General features: G+C 47.0%; 1 protein-coding gene across 1 annotated transcript; it reads right to left on the reverse strand.

Moving 5' to 3' along the window:
• Positions 1–587: 587 nt before the first annotated feature.
• FBXO3 (F-box protein 3) lies at positions 588–13,788 on the reverse strand. The gene is made up of 11 exons (XM_069739763.1): positions 13,463–13,788; positions 10,864–10,953; positions 9,985–10,148; positions 9,440–9,554; positions 9,157–9,361; positions 8,549–8,594; positions 7,871–7,955; positions 7,013–7,135; positions 4,013–4,128; positions 3,258–3,448; positions 588–2,825 (listed from the first exon to the last, which is right to left on the reverse strand). Exons 1-11 carry the CDS (start codon positions 13,552–13,554, stop codon positions 2,700–2,702), a joined length of 1,353 nt encoding a protein of 450 aa, XP_069595864.1. The 5' UTR covers positions 13,555–13,788; the 3' UTR covers positions 588–2,699.
• Positions 13,789–23,462: the final 9,674 nt, after the last annotated feature.

The following is a 23,462-nucleotide window of genomic DNA, read 5'->3' on the forward strand; positions in this document are numbered from 1 at the left end:
GCGTTAGTCCTCACTTCCCCAGGCTGCCGCCTTCAGGGTGGAGGCTCCTGCTTGACTGACAGTTCATATCTGCAGTATTGTGCTGCCAGGGTGAAGGCGCACGATCCGGACGTGGCTGTATGAGGTTTGCAGCGGTGACCCACCAGAACGACTTTGGAGCAGGATCCTTTCTATAGACCAGAATGGAGACGGAGCGATCTGGCCATACAAGGAGACCACACATGCACGAGAAATCGGCCCCCCAAGACCCCAGCTGGACACTGTACAAGGAGCAGCTGACAGAAGCGTCCGTTACTGAACTGCAAAGATGGCGAAGACCCCAGACCATTTACAACGTGTGGATAATGAGTTTAGAGCAGTGTTCCTCAACAGCTCATGTTCTCAGGATTTCCTTAGTATTGCCCAGGTGGTCATTGCATTACCTGGAAATGCAAGAATTCCATCACCTGTGCAATACCAAGGAGATCCTGAAAGCATGACCTGTTGGCGGCTCGAGGACCCGAGTTGGGGAGCACTGGGTTAGAGCCTTTTAGGAAACCTTTTCATAGCGCGACCCCATTAGACCCAGCACGGTTCACATTGACACATTTCTTAACCCCAAAAAGTTTATTTTCATTTACCAAAAAATTCGTATGCAGTGTGTATCATAAAAGTAAAAACCCAAAGCGTTTCTGTAAGCGGGTCTGATTTGACAGAAGCGGCGCAAACTGATCCCTTCTGACGTAATTACCAACAATAGGCAGGAAAGTAGTCGCATGGAAGTCAGGTCTCACACACCAGCGATGGCAGCCACCGAGCGCACATGATGGGCTCACTGCAAAAGCTCAAAGATCACAAACAGCTGATAGACTGTAGAAAATTAGAAAACAACATGGCGACTTCCTTCCAGAAACAGCGCCACCCTGCCCCATTAAAGTTAATAGGGAAGGGTGCAATACCAAGAAGCAACCTTTAAAACAGGGATGGCGCTGTGTGCAGGAAAGCCGCTGTGTTTTTGATCCTATATGGGAAGAATGAGACGTACAAGGATCGTACCGCAACGACTGGACTGGCGGGCAGCTCTCCTGACCCGAGCATGACGGCATGTTTTTCTTTGCAGCTGTCACTCTCCGGCCAGGAGGGCCGACAGCCCGTCCGAGCAATGCGCTGCGATCCTCATCCGAGTTACACAGCCGGGTGACTCTCCTTTAAGAATTACGTCCATGTGGGACGGATACACCGCAGATTCCATGAGGCAGAAAACCTGCAGATTAAATTGCAGATATTAAATGCTGCTGCATTTCTGTTGTAGATAAAAACCAGTCCTTAGATAAAGGAAATGGGGTCTCATAAGCTTTAAGACCAAAAGAGAATATAGACCCCTAAAAAATATATATTTTTTTTAAAAGCATATAGGACTCATAATTCCAAAACCAACAAAAACAGAAATCCTACAGAGTGTCTGGGAAATATGAACAGGGTTAGCCTCGCTTTACCAGGTAGCGCTACAACCGGACCCATCTAGTCCCCAGTCGTCCCTTTATCTTCTCCCTACCTGGCAGCGGAGGTTGGCACTCTACATAATGGTAAGTGTCCATAACCATACTATGTCAGATGCAATTGTTCGGATTGGGACAGGCGGGCCACAGTCACACAAAGGGACGACTGGGAACTTGATTGGTCCAGTATCTGGTGTCGCCATCTGGTCAAACGAGACTAAACCTGATCATATTCCTTTGACACCCTGTAGGATTTCTGTTTTTATATGATTGGGAGTCCAATATGCTTTAAAAAAATATATATATATTTTTAAGGGTCTATGTTGTCTCTTTGGTTTCTGTTTTACCAAGTTTGTAGAAAGAGTGGTGGTCACCTAACTTTCCTACAATCAGATCTAAGTAAATGGGTTGTTCAGAATAAATAAAAAAAAAAAAGAAATGATGGCATCCATCTTCTACGATCAGCACCACACGCCCGTTTGCAGCTCGTGTCTGGGTTTTGCAGCTCAGCTCTATTGAAAAAGAATGGCGCAAAACTGCAATACCGGGCACAACCTGTAGAGAGGGGTGGTGCCGCTTGTGGCAAAACGCAGCCATGATATTTTCAACCCTAGTTAACCTTCTTTAGTGAATGGGCTGCACAGCATTTTGAAGAACCTATAGATTATAGTGTTTGCATGCTCAGGACAACCACTGGATATATTTACAGTGGGGGTCTCAGTACATGTGTTACTGCACAGGGTAGGTGCTGGCAGCTTTCCCTGGCTACATTTGGGTGGGGGTTGTCTTTCGTAGACATCCCCTTTAAGAATTATTGGCACGGTCTGCATAAAAGCACCTGCCCGATAGAGGGCTGAGGGATGCACATATAATATATCCGATCATCTTCTTCGCCAAGCGTCCTGCAAAGATAAACCCCAAAAATTACAAGTCTTAGAAAAGCGAAAAATGTTCATTGCTTTGTCTCTTTCAGCTGAAGACCCCCAGCTCGGTGGTCACAATAAGATTTGTACATAAATTAGAAAAATAAAGCAGCCGGGAGCTCCAGGCAAGCGATGAAGGCTTGTGATGTCCGCACCGAGCAAAATCTCCCTCCATAGTAGTAAATGACAAGAGAATACGCAGACAGGACATCACTGCGTAGATACGCCGCAAGCAGAGGAAAAGAAATAAGGATCCTGGTGGGACGTCTCTGCTGGCTGCAGGGACCGCCGGCGCCTCTCAGGTGTTGTACCGGGTGCACCGGGCCGGAGGATGGGGCATGTTCAGTACTCGCCTTCTCTCCTCATAATCATCAGTGTCTGTGGAGTCGTCGTCATGTAGGAAGCAATCATTGCAGCCCTCCTCCTGCACAGGAGAAACACAAACACGCGTCAGGTGCTGCCCCCATCAGGAGAAGAGCAGAAACTACACTCATGATCTTCAGTGCTCCACAAAGGGTTAACACCAAGGAAGCAGACAGTGCATGGAGCAGTCTGGGTTTAGTGATTCCAGGAGCACGTTACCCCCTGACTGCATTGTGCCCCCTGTACTAATGGTGGAGGGGATAATGCCATGGGCTGTTATCAGCGGGTGGCCTCGGACCCTCAGCTCCAGTGATGGGAAATCTTCATCTTCAGCACAAGACATTGTGGTTAATTGTAGCTTCAGCTTTGTAGCAACAGTTTGGGGAAGACCCTTATCTGCCCCCCATGACTGTGCACAAGCTCCATACAGACATGGAGGGGGAAGTTTATTTTATTAGTGATGCCAACAACAAACAGTCACACTGCTACTTACTGTAGAAATGGTAGACACTCGAAATGTGGGGCATTTCATGTGAAATCGGGGGATGGTGACATTGAAGACCTCGCCTTTGTTGTCCATTCGGTGGAAGGTGTACGTCCCCTCCATGTACCCTGAGGTTGTGGAGAAAGTCGTGCAGCTGGTGTACTCGTATCCTCGCCCCGGCCTCAGCTGGGGGTAATCACCTGAAAGAACAAAAAGAAGCCTAGCTATGAACGGCCTTACGATAAGTCGTCAATATGTCATTGGGGGGTCTGAGAGACCACTGATCAGCTGTTTTCAGGTCCCAACTTTCTACACTGTCTATGCCTTTTTCAGTACTGCAGAACAATGATTTGAGATCGGCTTCTACATGGTGTGCACCGCCATGGTGGCCCAGATATCTGAACATTTGGAGACTTATCATGGAGCTTGGCCTTCTCCTCTAGCAGAGTTCACATGTGGAGTCAAGGCAGAGTTTGATACAAAGGGAGTCGGAGCTCACCGTTCTGCTATCATTTACTCTGGCGGCCGCCGGATTTATACACTTTGAACAAAGCTGCTGAGCACAACTGCATTCAAAGAATAAGAGCTTTGCTGCAAGAGAAGACGTCAGACCGGTTGTGGTCCCGGACCCCCACCTGCATCATATTGATGATCTATTCTATGTCCAGGTCATCAATACATGTGCCCGGATGGCCCCTATAATCAGCATCGTACACGTGTGTGCATCCTCTGTATGCTACATCGCAGCAATCCGTGCGACTCACCCACCACTCCCGGGCCCTGCACCTCCTCCACGTTCCCCTTTGCATCAGTGATTCTCCAGTAGCGGCTATCGAGCTGGCACGCTTTCTCCGGCAATGCATTCTTGGCCATCTCCATCCTAGGAAATAAAAAGAGCACAAGAAAACAAAAAAAAGACAGAAGGTAAGTCCACCGCTCCAGTTTCCTAGAATGAGAATATCTAAATATCCATTGATACAAGTATCAACTAAAGGACCCACAGGTGTGATACCCGCCCTTTATACCTTTTTGTTAAACTCTAAAATCGCATCCACTCAGCTCGCTGTAGAAAGTAAACGGTGACACCTAATCGCCACTATCCCTGATGATCAGTGGAATGATGATGCCCTGGAGGCTCACACAATGGTGTCATCAGCAGCAAATAAGTTAATTGTATATTCTTCACCAATCCTATCTGACCCCAAGAAGATTACATAAATTTGGTAGAGGGGCAACCGATGAATGTCATAGGTGTGGGGAATCCTTCTGACACCTTATTTGGAACTGTAGGATTATACGGAGATATTGGAGTGAGGTCATAGCTACATTGGAGCGGATAATTGGGATACCGATCGAATGTAGTCCGGAGTTGGGCAACCTCGGTGTCGTGAATCAGGAGATGTGGGTCCGCCATGATAGAATATTTCTTCGGGAAGTTCTATTTATGGCTAGGAAAGCGGTAGCATTGCGGTGGATGGTGGAGGAAATCTCCTTCTATTAATCAGTGGAAGAAACTTGTAAATGACATAATTCCTTGTGAAAACATATTATATAGGAACAGAGGATGTCCCCAGAAGTTCCATAGGATTTGGGAATGGTGGTGTGATTCACCCTTGACTCACTTGGCTCCTAATGCTATGGTCTCCTCGATTTCATGATATAGTCCCTGATGTATATCCCTTCCAAACCATGAAAGTGATGATTTGGGTAGATTACATAATATGCGTCTATTATAATCTGACCTGGTACGGGTTCAAAACTTTTATAAAGAATCTGCTGGTTAGGAAGTGCAACGTCTGGTAGAATATATTATACTGAAGGTTAGGTTTCATTTGTTTACTTTATTATTGAAAGTGTGATGTTATGTTTATGTGAATGGTGATCATACAGATTATTTTGACTTTATACTACATTGTCATATGTTTGTTATCTTATTCTGTGGAATTTTTCAATAAAAAGTTAAAAAAAAAAAAGATGCCGTATATACTAGAGTATAAGCCAACCCCCCCCTAGTTTTGCCACAAAACACTGGGGAAACTTAATGATTCGAGTATAAGCCTAGGGTGGGAAATGCAGCAGCTACCGGTAAATTTCAAAAATAAAAATGGATATTAATAAAAGTAAAATGAATTGAGACATCAGTAGGTTAAAAGTTTTTGAATATCCATTTTGAATCTGGAGCCCCATATAATGCTCCATACAGTTCATGATGGGCCCCATAAGATGCTCCATACTAAAATATGCCCCATATAATGCTGCACAAAGGTTAATAATGGCCCCACAAGATGCTCCATAGACACATTTGCCTCATACAATGCTGCATAGTGGTTGATGGACCCATAAGATGCGCCATAGATTATGCCCCATATGCTGTTGCTGTGATTAAAAATATTAAAAAAAAAAAAAAAAAAAAATAGATCACTCACCTCTCGTCACTCAGGCCCCCGGCACTTGCAATATTCACCTGTCCTCGTTCCATCGCCATGCGCCGCTCCGCCTTCCAGCTCTGACTGTTCATGCAGAGGGCGGCGCGCACACTGAACTCGTCATCGCACCTTCTGACCTGAACAGTCACAGCCAGAGGACGCGGAAAACTGAGCGGCGCTCGGCGGTGGAACGAGGACAGGTGAATATCGCGCAATGCTCACCCCCCGTTATACTCACCTGCTCCCGCAGCAGTCCCTGCTTCTCAGTGACAGATGTGCTCCGGGCGCCGGCTGCTTGTTCTGGTGTTCAGCAGTCACTGGTACCGCTCATGCGTCCATATTCATTACTTTAATGAGCGGTACCACGTGACCGCTGAACACAGGAAGAGCTGCCGGAGACCATTGGAGATGCAGAGACGTGCCGGTAGCAGGTGAGTATGTGACCGTCGCCGCTACCCCTCCCCAGCCAACCCCCTGGGACAACGACTCGAGTATAAGCCAAGAGGGACACTTTAAGCCCAAAAAATGGGCTGAAAATCAGTTTATACTCTAGTATATACGGTAAGTCCACCGCAGACGTGCAGGCCCCTGCTTTTACACATCCTGCTCAACTGTGCAGGTAACACTCAGGTGACTACACGACTGTTTTTTTTGGTGGCATTTTTCGGTTGTTCATTGCTTGGTAAAAGTGACCTGACAATTATGGACTAAAAAAAAAAAAACTTCTACAGTTTGTTTGGTTCATTTTATCTTACCGCTTAAAAAAAAAAAGAAAAATAAACAAATAATATTATATATACACACACACACTTTTTAATTAGTTTTGTGCTTTTATTTTTAGGCCTACAACTATTTCCATGGGGCTGTGAGCTTGATTTCTATTTTTATTGCACTTTTACAGATGTGGGACAAAATATGATTTCCTTTTTTTTAGTCCTTGCCAGGAGACCTGTACATGCGATCAATGATTGATAAACTGCAATACTTCAGTGCAAATAACCATCTCCCATGATGCCCCACCATAGCAGTAGCTGTGGCAGGAGGGGGGTCTTCGTTAGGTCCCTAGGGTGCTATGGTAATGCACTTGTATTGCAGGCGGGTTGCCCACCACTGCCCGAATGGACACCTGCATCCTTTCACACCATTTAAATGCCGCCGCAGGTGATCGACATGACTGAAGTAACAGCGATTGGCGCTAGCCCTGATCACTGCTGTTAGAGGCAGGTGCTCGCTGTACAGCACAGCGAGCACCTGCCCTGTATGGAGCAGACTTCCCTCCAGAGTCATCCTGTATCTGTCATATTTTCCATCACATACAGCCCGGCTCTGTGTACACACCGTATTCTGTAGGTGAAGAAGTAATGTGGAGGGTGGATGGAGCTGAGCTCAGGCAGGAAGGATGTGGAGACAGATATGGTGATGTCGTCCGTTGTGGCCACGCAGTCCTTTTCCCGCTCGTACCTGGCAGAGAGAACAGGGAATAGGTAAAACTAAGGGAGGCCGATGACCGATTGCACATGTGTACGGCTCTGTTTAAGTCAAAGGGAATTAAGTCACAGCCGCGCCAGCGTCCAATAATGATGATATATTCGAATATCTGAGTCTAGCGCCACCCGGTGGCTCCATCGCATACTGATCTGATGCAATTTCCAGACCGCAACAATTTTTTGCACTACACACGTATGGAGAAAAGCTCAATTACAATAATAATAATAAAAAAAAGTTCTGCAACTTTTCTAATAAAGTTTTGTATGTTAATTCTGCACCAATAAATATTCCAGCTTGCTGTGTGAATTGAATCCTTTTTTTGGGGAGCTGAAAAATCATAATCACAATTATCTGGCACAGCTCCAAGTATAAATCTGCCCGTAGTCACGGTGGTAATATGTCAATGTCACTTGGCCAACACTGTTTTACAGCGAATTGTCAGTTCTTGCAAACACTGCTTGTACTGGAGAATTCAGGCTAGAAGAAAAAAAAAAAAAAAAAAATGGCCACCAAAGGCTCCATGTCTGAGCACGTGTGTGTCAGCTGGACATTATCCGTATTCTCAGCCTCTGGGTGTGAACTATGCATTTATTCACTGACAGCAAGCGAAGATATTGAAGAGATTTACGAAATTTAGGAAAAACCTTAAGTACACACACAGTGAAACCAGAGAAGATCCACAGCAGTGACGACATCGATCCACCATACCTGAAAATCTGATCCCGGATGATGGGAAAGTCCTTGGAGACGACATGATTCACATACGACGTAAACCACTGGGTGAAAGAGGTGCCTGCGGCAGAGGAAACGACAACATGAAGACACAGCGACAAGCCCTCCGTACACATGCACGATCATTCCAGCAGAGCGCGCACAATGACAACAGGGGAGTCAATCGCTTCCATGGTCTCTAGTTGCGGATCGAGCAAGAAGAAATCCAACTGCTGACTTTTCTCTCGCCGCGCGTCATTAAGAGACTCCCCCATAAATAATCAATGCTTGGCTCAAAATCAGCAGATATGGCCGACCTTAAAGGGGTTGTCTACCACTGAACTAACCCTTTTGAATGCCTCCAGGGTCCAAAAGCAACACAAAACCTTTCTCCTCCTGGACTCAGACTGCTGCTCGCGCTCTGCCCCCGGCGATCTTGCGACAATGTTTGTCATAAGCGCTGCAACCTCCACAATTCAGTCACAATCTAACTGAAGTCATAGGATAGCTGGTGGTCACATTGCAGGAGGCCGGTTTGGAAGGTAATTTGCTTTTTCATACATTTTATTAGGCATAAAGGAGGTATTCAATAGCGGGCAACCCCTTTAATAAAGTTAGATTTTTTTTTTTTTTTTAAACGGGACTTAAGGCCTTTTCGCCCCTCGCAGATCCTACCTGTAATAAACATGTCCAGAGCCGCGGGGTTATGTGTCGTCTGGTCCTAAAACACAGAAGGGTCTGATTATCTGGAACATCTCATTACAAACGTTCTAATTATCACAGCAAGGAACAACACGAAACCCAGAACATCGATCGCATCCATGTATTATGTAAAAAGTCTTCATTTAAAGGGATAGACCACATGGTCAACACCTTCCTATATATTGCAGGCCCCAATAATGAGCCATCATCCGCTCCCTCACCACCTGATCAGCCGTTAGTGGAGATGGAGGACCCTTTTTATTAAAATTAACATCCATAAAAATCAGTGGGTTCCAAAGGGCTCTTTACTTTGGGGGACAGTCAATCATTCCATCAGTGCCCCCTGCTATAGACTCTTTTGCAATGGTCTGCGGCCGTCTAGAATTAACCATGTACATGCTGGAGCAATCAGATCACCCGAACTAAGGACGTGTCAATTGTGCAAATGGTCGTGTAATAGGGAAATGCTTATAGATCTCCAATTGTGGGACGTGGTAAGAAAGACCCCCCAAAGGGAACTATCAGCTTCAGGGCAGTAGTGCTATAATCAATCCAAGCCGCTGGGACTTGTAGTCTCTTACCGGACACTGATAGAAGATCTCGTTGCGACACCTCCCCTCCGTGTCCGCCAGAGACAAGTACTGACTGAGGCCGGTGTGGATGCAGAAGGTGATGGGAAGGCACTGATTGAGGCCGATCCTGCGCTGGTAGCCGCCCGCCGCCGTGTCTATGTCCAACAAGTCCTCGGACCGGTAGTGGTTGGATAATGCCATGCTGCCCATCAAGCTGCGGGAAGATCAAGGTAAGAGTCGCACGACGGCAAGAAGTAAAGCAGCAGCTGCGCCAACGGGTGCCGGCTCTTACCCGGGTACCACAAGCTTCTGCCCGTTGTGAATCCGCAGGGAACAGCGATAATCGTCAGGGAGTCTGGAGCCAATTCTTTCCTCGATGACGTTCAGATCCTCCTCCTGCACGCCGTCTGCACGAAGGGAATCAGGCTCCGGTTATATTAAGTCACAGCACGAAAAATTGCAAAAATGATAACGTGCAAATATCGCTCATAAATAGAAGCGATATAATACGACCATCACAAAACCCTAACCATGCAGACAGTCCAACATTCTTGCCAAGTTTTCTCTTTTTTGCATCTCATCCTATTGATCATGTAAAATGCCTGATTGTCTTGGCTTCTAGCCTGTTTTACCATTTGCTCCCATCCGGAGCTGCATTCAGAATTCGGCAGTATGACATCAGTCTGGAAGAAGCATTTTCTGCTGCGCTGCATTGTCAGGATGTAGTGAGCACATCGGGCTTGTACCAAACAATCGGTGTCATCCCCAGCACAGTGTATGTTTGCAGTGATCAGCAGAAGTTTGAATGCCGCTCTGAAGGTATAATGTAATAAATACCTTTCAGAGAACTGATCATCCTGGGGCAGTGTTCTCCCAGGTAGGCCTTCAGGGTGTCCCAGGCCGCCTTCAGCCTGGCGTAATGATGCATGTACCTTCCCAAATCATTATAATATTCCAAAAATGTGGCCTTCCAGCTGCAGTTCTTCTGGGCCTTCTTGTCCCTGGAGGAAGAAACTAGACTTTATTGGCCATCGTTGTAAGCTGAATTTTTCAGAGGGGCTTCAGAAAATAAAAGCCGCAACAAGACTGGATGGCAACAGAAAAGTTTGATAACCCCCCCAATATCGTAAACCCCCATAAGGCTGCGTTCACACGAGGTGCAGCCATGATGAAGCCATAATCTGATTCAAACCCTTTCATTATTAATGGTCGTCTTCACCACGCGGCCATTAATGTGGGTGTTCGCCTTTGAGGATTTATTTACATGCATGAACTTGTGGCGAGAGAAAAAAAAAAAAAAAACATTTTTGAAGTTGGATTCTTTTAGCCATTTTGCCCCTTTCCTTTGCTATAGCCTCTGTGTTGCTCGCTGCAAAATGAGTTAACTGAGAAACCACCAGTGAGCTTGTGCTGATGTCCGAGACTCTTCTTTTTCTGAGCTCCATTTAAATTTTAATGTCATAAGAAAAAGAGCCTGTAAAAAAGCCAAAAGGTGGGAAATCTTTACTGCAGCCCAATTACAAAAATTAGTTTTAGATCCACATCCATGCATTTACAAAAGGTAAAAAAAAATTGTGACCCATAGGAAAAAAAAAAAAAAAAAATAGAAAAAAAAAATAAAATAAAAAAGCTGCAAACTACAGAACCCGACATGTCAGGGCATTAAATCCGCTGTAAATATCGGGCACGTCTGCATGTGACGCCGGGTGGACTTACTCTGACACCAGCCAGTACCGCCGGCACGGCCACTTCCACAGAGGGTCATGGTTGCACAGTTGGTTAAATCTTCTGTTCAGGAGACTGCAGCTGGAAGAATATATATAAAAGAGGGAAATGATCATGGGGAACCCCAATGGCAGCCGCAGGGTTAATAAGGAGGTACACAGATCAGATTATTAACCACTTAATGCCTGATCCATCATGATCGGGGGCCACTGCCTCAATGTAATCCGCTCCAACCCCTCTTGCTTAACCCCCTAGGTGCCGCAGTCACTACTGATCATAGTGTATGGGTGGTCAGAGGGGCTCACGTCAACCCATCACCCCAGAGAGGGGGCACGGTGACTGCAGCCAGGGGAGAAGAGCTGGAATGGGGCCCGATGTGTGGAGGGGGACGGGGGCTGTTTACAGCTTCCAGGATCTGTCCCCACCAGATACCGATCCCTCAGGGGCCGCTAACAACAACAACTGCTTATCTCCGGGCTCCATGTGCAAACACTGACGATGCAGAACCACAGCCAACAGCAAAGATCAGGAGGAAGACTGGAGAGAATAAAGCCTGCATCCAGCAGAACAGCGCCACCCAGGTGCACAGGCAACGTCCGGTATTACAGCCAGGTGGGGGCAGGGGAGGTAGGAGAGGAAAGTAACGCAGATTTCAGGTCTTTGCAAGCTGGGTGTAAAGTCTGCAGAAAAACAGCAGAGCAGGTGTGTTGTGAGGTTCTGCAGCAGCCGGGGCGCGTACTGTGATGTCCCACAGAGAAACATCTTGTGAATCCATTTTACCCCCGGACTTGGTTTTCTTTCTCAATTTCTCGCCAGACGCGTCGCTATCATTCTAACAAGAAAAGGCCCATCGGACAGACACGGCCCCCCATACACAGCGACGGACACACACGGCCCCCCACACACAGCGACGGACACACACGGGCCCCCCCACACGTAGCGACGGACACACACGGGCCCCCCCCCACACGCAGCGACGGACACACACGGGCCCCCCCACACGCAGCGACGGACACACACGGGCCCCCCCACACGCAGCGACGGACACACACGGTCCCCCATACGCAGCGACGGACACACACGGCCCCCCATACGCAGCGACGGACACACACGGCCCCCCATACGCAGCGACGGACACACACGGCCCCCCATACGCAGCGACGGGCACACACGGCCCCCCATACGCAGCGACGGGCACACACGGCCCCCCATACGCAGTGACGGACACACACGGCCCCCCATACACAGTGACGGACACACACGGCCCCCCACACGCAGCGAGGGACACACACACACAGCCCCCCACACACAGCGAGGGACAGACACGGCCCCCCCTATACACAGTGACGGACACACACGACCCCCCCATACACAGTGACGGGCACACACGGCCCCCCATACACAGTGAGGGACACACACACACAGCCCCCCACACACAGCGACGGGCACACACGGCCCCCCACACACAGCGACGGGCACACACGGCCCCCCACACACAGCGACGGACACACACGGCCCCCCATACACAGCGACGGGCACACGGCCCCCCATACACAGCGACGGGCACACACGGCCCCCCATACACAGCGACGGACACACACGGCCCCCCATACACAGTGAGGGACACACACACACACAGCCCCCCACACACAGCGACGGGCACACACGGCCCCCCACACACAGCGACGGGCATACACGGCCCCCCACACGCAGCGAGGGACAGACACGGCCCCCCCCATACACAGTGACGGACACACACGACCCCCCATACACAGTGACGGACACACACACACGACCCCCCCATACACAGTGACGGACACACACGACCCCCCCATACACAGTGACGGACACACACACACGACCCCCCCATACACAGCGACGGGCACACACAGCCCCCCACACACAGCGACGGGCACACACAGCCCCCCACACACAGCGACGGACACACACAGCCCCCCACACACAGCGACGGGCACACACAGCCCCCCACACACAGCGACGGACACACACGGCCCCCCACACACAGTGACGGACACACACGGCCCCCCACACGCAGCGAGGGACACACACGACCCCCCCATACACAGTGACGGACACACACGACCCCCCCACACACAGTGACGGACACACACACACACAGCGACGGGCACACACACACACAGCCCCCCACACACAGTGACGGGCACACATGGCCCCCCCTATACACAGTGACGGACACACACGGCCCCCCATACACAGTGACGGACACACACACACGGCCCCCCACACACAGTGACGGACACACACGGCCCCCCACACACAGTGACGGACACACACACACAGCCCCCCACACACAGTGACGGACACACACGGCCCCCCACACACAGCGACGGGCACACACGGCCCCCCCATACACAGTGACGGGCACACACGACCCCCCATACACAGTGACGGGCACACACGACCCCCCATACACAGTGACGGGAAGGCGTCGTCATGGCGACAGTGCTATATCCACATGAATAAGCCCGGAATCTCCGCCGTCAGTAGTGACTTGCTGTCCGGCCCGGTCTGTGCACACGATGTCGCACGGCGGAGCGGCCGCCGTTACCTCAGCAGGTCCCGGAAGTCCAGGTATGACAGGATCAGGAGCAGCGGGTCGGACGGCAGCTCCGCCAGACTCAGCTCCGTGCTCCCCGCCATCTTGGAGCCGACCAGCTGAGCAGGCGGGACTTCCCATTGACAGACACCGCCTACCTAACCCTGAGACCACGCCCTATCTGACATTCTCAAAGCTAAAGGTGAGCGAAAGCTCCGCCCTGCCATTGACAGGCCACGCCTCCGTGCAAACCGAATCCACGCCCCACACTGGATTTCTAATATGAAGGACGAACTGCAGCCCCCGAACATCCTCAACACCTCCTCCTGATAGAGACCGCCCACTGCACGCTGTGACCCCGCCTCTCCGACAGTCCAAACGACAAGTGCGACACGTAACTCCGCCCTTTAGTAGACACAGACCACCCCTTCACCAAGGACACGCCCCCACATTTTATTACAGACTGTCAGATTAACCTTCGCCCCTTCTGATTAATAGCCACGCCCCCTACAAGGCAGGGACACGCCCCCTACAAGGCTGGGACACACCCTCTATCAAGAGAGAATCACAGAAAGGTGCCGATGGAGGACGGAGGAGGCGGTGCCGAGGTTTCTCCGCCTTCTGCCCTCAGAACGTCCAAGAACAGGGACATTCCACATGCTCCCAAAATCCACAAATCTGGAAACCCAGGAAGACCAATTATCTCCTGTGTGGGCACCTTACTGAGCAGGTATCTGGATGGGTAGAGGGTATTCTTAAACCCCTGGTAAAGGAGACACCCAGCTTCATTCAGGACACAACTGACCTATTGAATAAACTATCAGCAATAGGTCCTCTACCAGAAGGAACCATCGTGGCCACCATGGATGTGGAATCTCTGTACTCCAATATCCCACACCAGGACGGATTAAATGCCTGCAAATTCTTCCTGGAAAACACAGGGACTGATGCAGATTCTGTGGTGAAACTTATAAAATTCATCCTCACCCACAATTACTTTGAGTTTGACAAGAAGATCTATCTACAGGAGACTGGCACAGCGATGGGAAGTAAAATGGCCGCACAGAATGCAAATCTTTTCATGGCCAAGCTTGAAAGTGACTTTTTGTCCTCATGTCCCATCAGGCCTCTGGCGTACTACCGCTACATTGATCACATGTTAATCATCTGGACGGAGTCTGAGCCGCAGCTAAAGACGTTCCATCAACAGTTTAATCAATTTCATCCCACCATCAACTTAACACTCAACTACTCCTGCACTGAAATTAACTTTTTGGACACCATCATTAAACTGCAGAACAATGAAATAGAGACATCCCTGTATCAGAAGCCAATCGACCGCCCAAAATACCTTAAATGGGACAGTTTCCATCCAAAACACATAAAAAACTCTATTGTCTACAGCCAAGCCATCAGATACAATCGTATATGTTCCAACCCCATGGATAGAGATGAACACCTTGGTCGCCTCACAAATACCTTTTTGAATCAGGGCGACCACCCAAGAACAATTGACAACCAGATCACAAGAACCACCAGAATATCGAGGAATCACCTGCTACATTACAAAGCTAAAGAAGAAAATAACCGGGTACCTCTAGTAGTTACCTACAATCCAAATCTGGAGGTGCTGAGGGGAGCTGCACGGATATTACAACCTTTACTACAAAAAGATGCCCGCTTACAATCCATTTTTCCAGACCCCCCACTACTGTGTTTTAGGCAGCCCCCAAATCTAAGGAGCATCATTGTCAGAAGCTCCCTGTCCTCTCCAACAGCTGCCGGAACCTTTCCTTGCAAACAGCAAGAATGTAAAACCTGTCCATTTATAATGACCACGGACAAGATGAAGATCACAACTCACATCTGGACTACAAGTTACCAGGTACTTTCAGCTGCATCACTTCTAATGGGGTGTACTTAATTATTTGTACTAAATGTCCAACTGGGGGTCTGTATGTGGGGGAGACAGGGCAAAAGCTTAGAACAAGAATGAATTCTCACCACCACACAATAAGAGAAAAAAGAATGGATCTACCTGTAGCAATACATTTCTGTCTCCCAAATCATTACATTATGGACATGAAATTCCTTGTGTTAAAAGGAAACTTCAAATCGCAGAGAGACAGAAGAGTCTGGGAATATAAACTGATGACGACCTTTGACAGTCTCACTGCAGGAATGAATGTGTCGCATGGATTTATGTCTTTTTACATCAACTAAGGAACTTGCCCCTCAGACCATGTGGGGTCATCACAACAGAGACCCTAATCACAGGACAATAAAACAATCCTTATCTAAGAATTGGCCCAATATTTATGGACGTAACTGTTTATCACCCATGGTAATTCTGCTTCATGTCTCCTGTCTTACCCATGGTTTTTCCCTTTTTTTTTCTCTCCATGCCATGTTGTGCATAAATATGTGATTCTTCAGAATTTCTTTTAGTCTTTGCCTGATGAAGAGACCTGAGTAGTCTCGAAAGCTGCAATTTGTTACCATCTTTTCAGTTAGCCATTAAAAGGTATCAACCACTGAGGACTCTCAATTCTAAATATTTTTCTATCTACTGGCTAACACGGTACCAAGATATATTTCTTTACTGTATGGAAATATTTGGTGTTTTTTTATATCTCAATCTGTAGATAATAGAAGCAAATCTGTAATCTTCACACTGACTTACTGTACTTAGAGGAAGAGTTTTCAGCAGGTTCATTATCATCAGAGGCAGGATTACAATAGGTGATGTCACAACTCACCTCCTCCTCCTCCTGTATAATGACTGATAACACCTCTATATACAGTAGATAACACAGGATCCACCATTCACAATAGGTGATGTCACAGCTCACCTCCTCCTCCTGTACAATGACTGATAACACCTCTATATACAGTAGATAACACAGGATCCACCATTCACAATAGGTGATGTCACAGCTCACCTCCTCCTGTACAATGACTGATAACACCTCTATATACAGTAGATAACACAGGATCCACCATTCACAATAGGTGATGTCACAGCTCACCTCCTTCTGTACAATGACTGATAACATCTCTATATACAGTAGATAACACAGGATCCACCATTCACAATAGATGATTTCACAGCTCACCTCCTCCTCCTGTACAATGACTGATAACACCTCTACATACAGTAGATAACACGGGATCCACTATTCACAATAGGTGATGTCACAGCTCACCTCCTCCTCCTCCTGTATAATGACTTATAACTCCTCTATATACAGTAGATAACACAGGATCCAACATTCACAATAGGTGATGTCACAGCTCACCTCCTCCTCCTCCTGTACAATGACTGATAAGAGCTCTATATACAGTAGATAACACAGGATCCACCATTCAGAATAGGTGATGTCACAGCTCACCTCCTCCTCCTGTACAATGACTGATAACACCTCTATATACAGTCGATAACACAGGATCCACCGTTCACAATAGGTGATGTCACAGCTCACCTCCTCCTCCTCCTGTACAATGACTGATAACACCTCTATATACAGTAGATAACACAGGATCCACCATTCACAATAGGAGATGTCACAGCTCACCTCCTCCTCCTGTACAATGACTGATAACACCTCTATATACAGTAGATAACACAGGATCCACCATTCACAATAGGAGATGTCACAGCTCACCTCCTCCTCCTGTACAATGACTGATAACACCTCTATATACAGTAGATAACACAGGATCCACCATTCACAATAGCTGATGTCACAGCTCACCTCCTCCTCCTGTACAATGACTGATAACACCTCTATATACAGTAGATAACACAGGATCCACCATTCACAGTAGGTGATGTCACAGCTCACCTCCTCCTCCTGTACAATGACTGATAACACCTCTATATACAGTAGATAACACAGGATCCACCATTCACAATAGCTGATGTCACAGCTCACCTCCTCCTCCTGTACAATGACTGATAACACCTCTATATACAGTAGATAACACAGGATCCACCATTCACAGTAGGTGATGTCACAGCTCACCTCCTCCTCCTGTACAATGACTGATAACACCTCTATATACAGTAGATAACACAGGATCCACCATTCACAATAGGTGATATCACAGCTCACCTCCTCCTCCTGTACAATGACTGATAACACCTCTATATACAGTAGATAACACAGGATCCACCATTCACAATAGGTGATGTCACAGCTCACCTCCTCCTCCTCTTTACACAATGACTTTTGCACACGCTCATTTGAGAATAATATTATCATTATTATATCAATATTCTATCATAATTATAATAAAAATAAAGTGTCAGAGTTTGGTTCTTTGTAGATAATATATATGTGAGTTTTTTTTCCTGAAACAACAGGAAGTTAGTTTATAAAGTCACAATAGCCTGTGTGAAAATAGGAAGATTCCTCATATTTAATGAATAAAGATTGTGATATGGGGAGAAAAACATTGTCTTTTTTTTAATACATGTAACACAAAAAGCTGATATAAGCAGCAGGCCCTTCTCTGACAGATTCCCTTAAATGACACTTTCTTTGCATTTATAACATCAAAAATCCAATAAATAACAGTTTAAAAAAGTAAATAAATAAGAAATGGGTCACTCCTGGTAATGATTCCATTGTTGCATTCATCTAATACTCCCAAACCTCAACATGGCGGCAGGAAGCGACAGACTTCGCAGGATATCTGAATTTACCCTATATACTGCAATACTGAAATGCCAGCGACTGGTGGAGGAATAAAGGACAATGCAACAAAATAAAATGTAAGAAATGCATTAGAACAGGGGAAAAAACACACAAAAGTCTGTAAAGTCCAATCTATAAAGAGAATAACATTATATATACAAAGTACAAAAGGGCGAGATAATTAAAAAACGCACAAGTTTGGTAATGTAATCATACCGACCTGAAGAATCATGCTGCCTGGTCAGTTTTATTGCACAAAAAAAAGTAAAACAAACCTACACCCCTAAAAAAAAAATGGATAAAGTGCATTTTTTCCACTATTGGATTTTTTTTTCCCATTTCTCAGTGCATTTTATGATAAAGTGACCAGTGTCATTCCAAACTACAATTGTCCTGTAAATAGAAAAATAAGACTACAGCATGATAAAATAATATACGTAACTCTTGGAAGAAGGGTAGGAATAAACAAAAATGCAGAAGAGGTACGATATCTGAGAAATGGGTTTTCAAAACCTTATAAACTTGTGTTGTATCCATTTGTTACCTGGGTCTAGCTTTGCACTGCCTGCATAAATGTGATGCTGTAGGACCTCATTTCTGCCACTAGATGGCAGTCACTGTTACCAGATTGGCGCAGTGGCGCTAAATATCACCATGGTGGCACTGATGGCCGGTGAAGGGGCAATACTATGGGCATAGAACCAAATCCGGGACTGTCCGCTGTATCTGGGACACTTGGGACTAGAGATGAGCGGATCGATTCAGGGTCTTGGTCCAATGTGCGGGTCAGTGGTAGCTGGCAGCAGATACATTTTTTTGTGCAGATGTGAAGCCGCGTTTTTAATGTGTTTTTATTTTATGGTACAGAAAAGTTATTATTCTGTACTTAAAATGTCCAAGCAAAGTAAATGTGATTTCGTGAAAACTGTGTCTAATGACGCCGCTGAACTGTGCGGTTTTGGTGCTTTTTATCTCAATAAGCTGTATTATTAAAAAAGGCTTTAAAAACGCGGCTTCACATCTGCCCCCCAAAAACGCATCAAATAAAGGGAAAAAAACGCATAAAAGAAGCGCAGCAAACACGCAATAATCAGAGAAGATTCTTTTGGCAGAAAAACCTGCGGAAAATGTGCAGCAGAAAAAAAAACGAGCATTTACGCTACGTGCGAACCCGGTCTCAGCGCATTTTCATTACATTTTTTATGGGTTTAATATAGAAAAAAATCAATTTCGCCTTTTTTAATGCAATTTACCGATCCTCGTAGATATTCTGATTGCTGTGTTGTGCGGATCGCTACAATTACAGGAGAACCAAATAGGTCCATGTTATTTGCTGATTTGTGATATTTAATAATAATAATAATAATAATCTTTATTTATATAGCGCCAACATATTCCGCAGCGCTTTACAGTTTAACAGCTTCAAACACAACAGTCATAAGTAACAATGTTAACAATACAATAATAAAGCCCAATAAGCCGCCCCTGCTCGTGAGAGCTTACAATCTACAATGAGGTGGGGGAGATACAAAGTACAGGTGTGCATTTACAATGATGTATTTACAATGAGGGCCCGGCCATCTTCAGGGGGTGGGGGGTAGATGGGGATAGTGAATGGCTACACACAAACATAACATGACTTTGATAACTGAATGTGATAGGCCGATCTGAACAAATGTGTTTTGAGCGAGCGCCTAAAACTATGCAAATTGTGGATGGTCCTAATATCTTGGGGTAGAGCATTCCAGAGGATTGGGGCAGCACGGGATAAGTCTTGTAGTCGGGAGTGGGAGGTACGGATTAGTGCAGAGGTTAGTCGAAAGTCATTTGCAGAGCGCAGTGGTCGGCTAGGCCGATAGACAGAAATGAGGGAGGAGATGTATGGGGGGCCGCACTGTGGAGAGCTTTGTGGGGGAGAACAAGTACTTTGAATTGTATCCTGTAATGAATGGGCAGCCGGTGTAACGACTGGCGAAGAGCGGACACGTCCGAGTAACAATTAGCCAGATGGACGACCCTGGCTGCTGCATTAAGGATGGACTGGAGAGGGGAAAGTCGAGTGAGGGGGAGGCCAATTAATAGAGCGTTACAGTAGTCCAGGCGGGAGTGGATCAGGGTGACAGCGAGGGTTTTAGTTGTCTCCATGGTGAGAAAAGGGCGGATTCTAGAGATGTTCTTTAGGTGTAAGCGGCATGAGCGGGCAAGAGATTGTATATGGGGGTGAAGGAGAGATCGGAGTCAAACATAACACCAGACAGCGCACCTGCTGCAGGGGTGTTATTATGGTGCCATCCACGGAGAGGGAAATGTCAGATTTAGGGAGGTTAGTAGATGGCGGGAGCAGAAGAAGTTCAGTTTTGGAGAGGTTGAGTTTCAGATAGAGAGCGGACATGATGTTGGAGACTGCGGACAGTCAGTCAGTGGCGTTCTGTAGTACAGCGGGGGTAAGGTCTTTAAGGTATTTATTATTTTTAAAGCGCATTAAAGATGACAATATTGTAATTGTTTTTCATTATTTTTAGCACCATATTTTTCGGACTATAAGACGCACCAGACCATAAGACGCACCCCAAATTTTAGCAGAAAAAAGATTTTTATAAGATAGGGGTCCATCTTATTGTTCGAATTTAAGGTGTCTTACCTGAGGGCCGACGGTGGAATAGCGGGGTCACAGAAGGCATGATCCCTTCCTCAGAAAGCCGGCAGCGGCAGAAGTGGGGCAATGCTGCAGTCCTGGGGTGCGATGCTGCGGGTCTGGTGTCAGTGGTGAGGCAGAGCTGGGGCAGGGTCCCTTCTTCAGGATGCCGGCGGCAGAAATGTGGCGACGCCACGGTCCTGTGTACACGGTGAACAGAGCCGAGTGCATCACTGGTTTCCCTACAGCAATCTTCCTGAAGCCATGGGCCGCCGGAGGCTTCAGGAAAATGGCTGCCAGAGGCCGCACGTATGCAGACTGAAATCTCGGAGGTTAGTAGATGGCGGGAGCAGAAGAAGTTCAGTTTTGGAGAGGTTGAGTTTCAGATAGAGAGCGGACATGATGTTGGAGACTGCGGACAGACAGTCAGTGGCGTTCTGTAGTACAGCGGGGGTAAGGTCTTTAAGGTATTTATTATTTTTAAAGCGCATTAAAGATGACAATATTGTAATTGTTTTTCATTATTTTTAGCACCATATTTTTCGGACTATAAGACGCACCAGACCATAAGACGCACCCCAAATTTTAGCAGAAAAAAGATTTTTATAAGATAGGGGTCCATCTTATTGTTCGAATTTAAGGTGTCTTACCTGAGGGCCGACGGTGGAATAGCGGGGTCACAGAAGGCATGATCCCTTCCTCAGAAAGCCGGCAGCGGCAGAAGTGGGGCAATGCTGCAGTCCTGGGGTGCGATGCTGCGGGTCTGGTGTCGGTGGTGAGGCAGAGCTGGGGCAGGGTCCCTTCTTCAGGATGCCGGCGGCAGAAATGTGGCAACGCCACGGTCCTGTGTACACGGTGAGCAGAGCCGAGTGCATCACTGGTTTCCCTGCAGCAATCTTCCTGAAGCCATGGGCCGCCGGAGGCTTCAGGAAAATGGCCGCCAGAGGCCGCACGTATGCAGACTGAAATCTCGGCGGCCATTTTCCTGAAGCCGAGTGGCGCCGAGATTTAAATCTGCGCTCGTGCGGCCTCTGGCAGCCATTTTATAGGTAGGAAAAAAATCTCTTTTATTCCTTAGAATATGAGGACATACATTGCAGACAGCAGTGTATCAGTACAACCTGCCTGCGGGGTTAGTGGCTGCAATTGCTTTAGCTCCTGCCTGTAATGTAATGTCATATCACAAGATGTCCAATTAAAAAATACCGGTACAAAAACACTCCCGTCCTCGTATATCAAAAATGTCTTCTGTGTTGACCATAGCGACAAATCAGAGCTCAGCTTTCATGTCTTAAACTGGTCTGGCAAAATGAAAGCTGCGCTCTGATTGGTTGCTATGGGCAGTCTAAAAGAAAAAAAGAAGAACTGTCATGGCTGCCCATAGCAACCAATCAGAGCTCAGCTTTCATTCCATAAAGGGCTCTGGTAAAATAAAATCTGTGCTATGATTGGTTGCTATGGGCAACAAAGAATTTCTTTTAGATAGTTTGGATAAATGAGGCCAGTGAAATTTAAAAATTGTACCCCCCAAAAAAACAGAAAAAAATGGCAGAACTATTGAATCGCTGAGGGCCATAATCCATAATCCGGACCTGTTTTCACTCACAGAACCACCGATAGCTGCAGATATCTGCCCGTCTTGCAGCGTGTGCTGTCAGCTATCTATGTAAATGGGGTCTGATAGCGTTGTCTGTAGATTAGGGATTGATTATCAGGAGTTGGTTCAGCCTCAGCAGATCAGGACACATCTTGATGCAGAAGTGTTGAAGCCCTAGCGGCTGATAACAGAGGACAGTAGCTGGCAGCGAGATCCGGGAGAAGCAGATATTTTGGGGTCTCTCACGCCTCACAAGGTAACGGCACATCTGAAAAAAATGGTGAATGTCACTGCCCCATATTACCACTCACTGAAGTCTGCCCGTTACCTGAAAATCTATTTTGTTATAGTCGGTTTCCAATGCACAAACTTCCTCCTCAGTTAAAGGGGTTATTATCACCTTCATGAATGGAAACAGTCAGATTGTGCTTGTAATTGCAACCACTTTTGCAATTTACTGCTCAATAAAGTTTTGAACCATTCTAGAGATATTAACACTTTTCTTTAGTTTACAGCTCGTTGCTAAGGAGACCGACCTCCACTGCTAAAAAGAAGAACATGCGGAGAGCTCACAAGCTCTTTTCTAGACAGCTTGTAAGCGCTGATTTGAAGCTGGCCAGAATCAAAGGAGAAAGCTGTGTGAGGCAGAGCCAGGTGTTATATGCGAGGGTCGCTATGTGTCCCCCAGGATGCGGTCAGAAGCGTATTAAGGCCATGGGAGTGCATTGCAGTCACAGGTATAGCTGTGATTGCAGTGCAAAATAAAAGTAAGTTTGGTCTTGGGCAAGCTATTTTCCCAAGGCAGAATTAAGAAAACCCAGCATGGGCTTTTATTTTTGGAGCGAACTACAGGGTGGTAGTGGGGCGGTTCGCTCCCTCCAGGCCGGGTCTTACAAGTGGCCCATGGCCACAGATCCCATTTTAAAAACCCTGCAGCAAAGGGTTGGGTGTGTCAGTCTTGGTTTGCAAACTTGCAGAGCAGGTTGCTCTGCGGAGCTCAGCCGGTGTGAAGTAACATGGAGCCAAGCGAAGCCAGAAGGCCTGGCACTCCTCAGCGTAGCACGGTGGTGCAGTCGCCCA

This window comes from Ranitomeya imitator, chromosome 9 (assembly GCF_032444005.1).
Source record: "Ranitomeya imitator isolate aRanImi1 chromosome 9, aRanImi1.pri, whole genome shotgun sequence".
NCBI classification, from domain to species: domain Eukaryota; kingdom Metazoa; phylum Chordata; class Amphibia; order Anura; family Dendrobatidae; genus Ranitomeya; species Ranitomeya imitator.

Bases quoted from the DNA above. Each gene is read 5' to 3' on its own strand.
- FBXO3 (XM_069739763.1), bottom strand. From the start codon at position 13,554: ATGGCGGGGAGCACGGAGCTGAGTCTGGCGGAGCTGCCGTCCGACCCG. The intron at 8,595-9,156 runs GTAAGAGACTAC...TCTGTGTTTTAG, and splicing joins AGATCTTCTATCAGTGTCCG to GACCAGACGACACATAACCC. The intron at 4,129-7,012 runs GTGTGTACACAG...TTTATTTCCTAG, and splicing joins TTCTTCACCTACAGAATACG to GATGGAGATGGCCAAGAATG.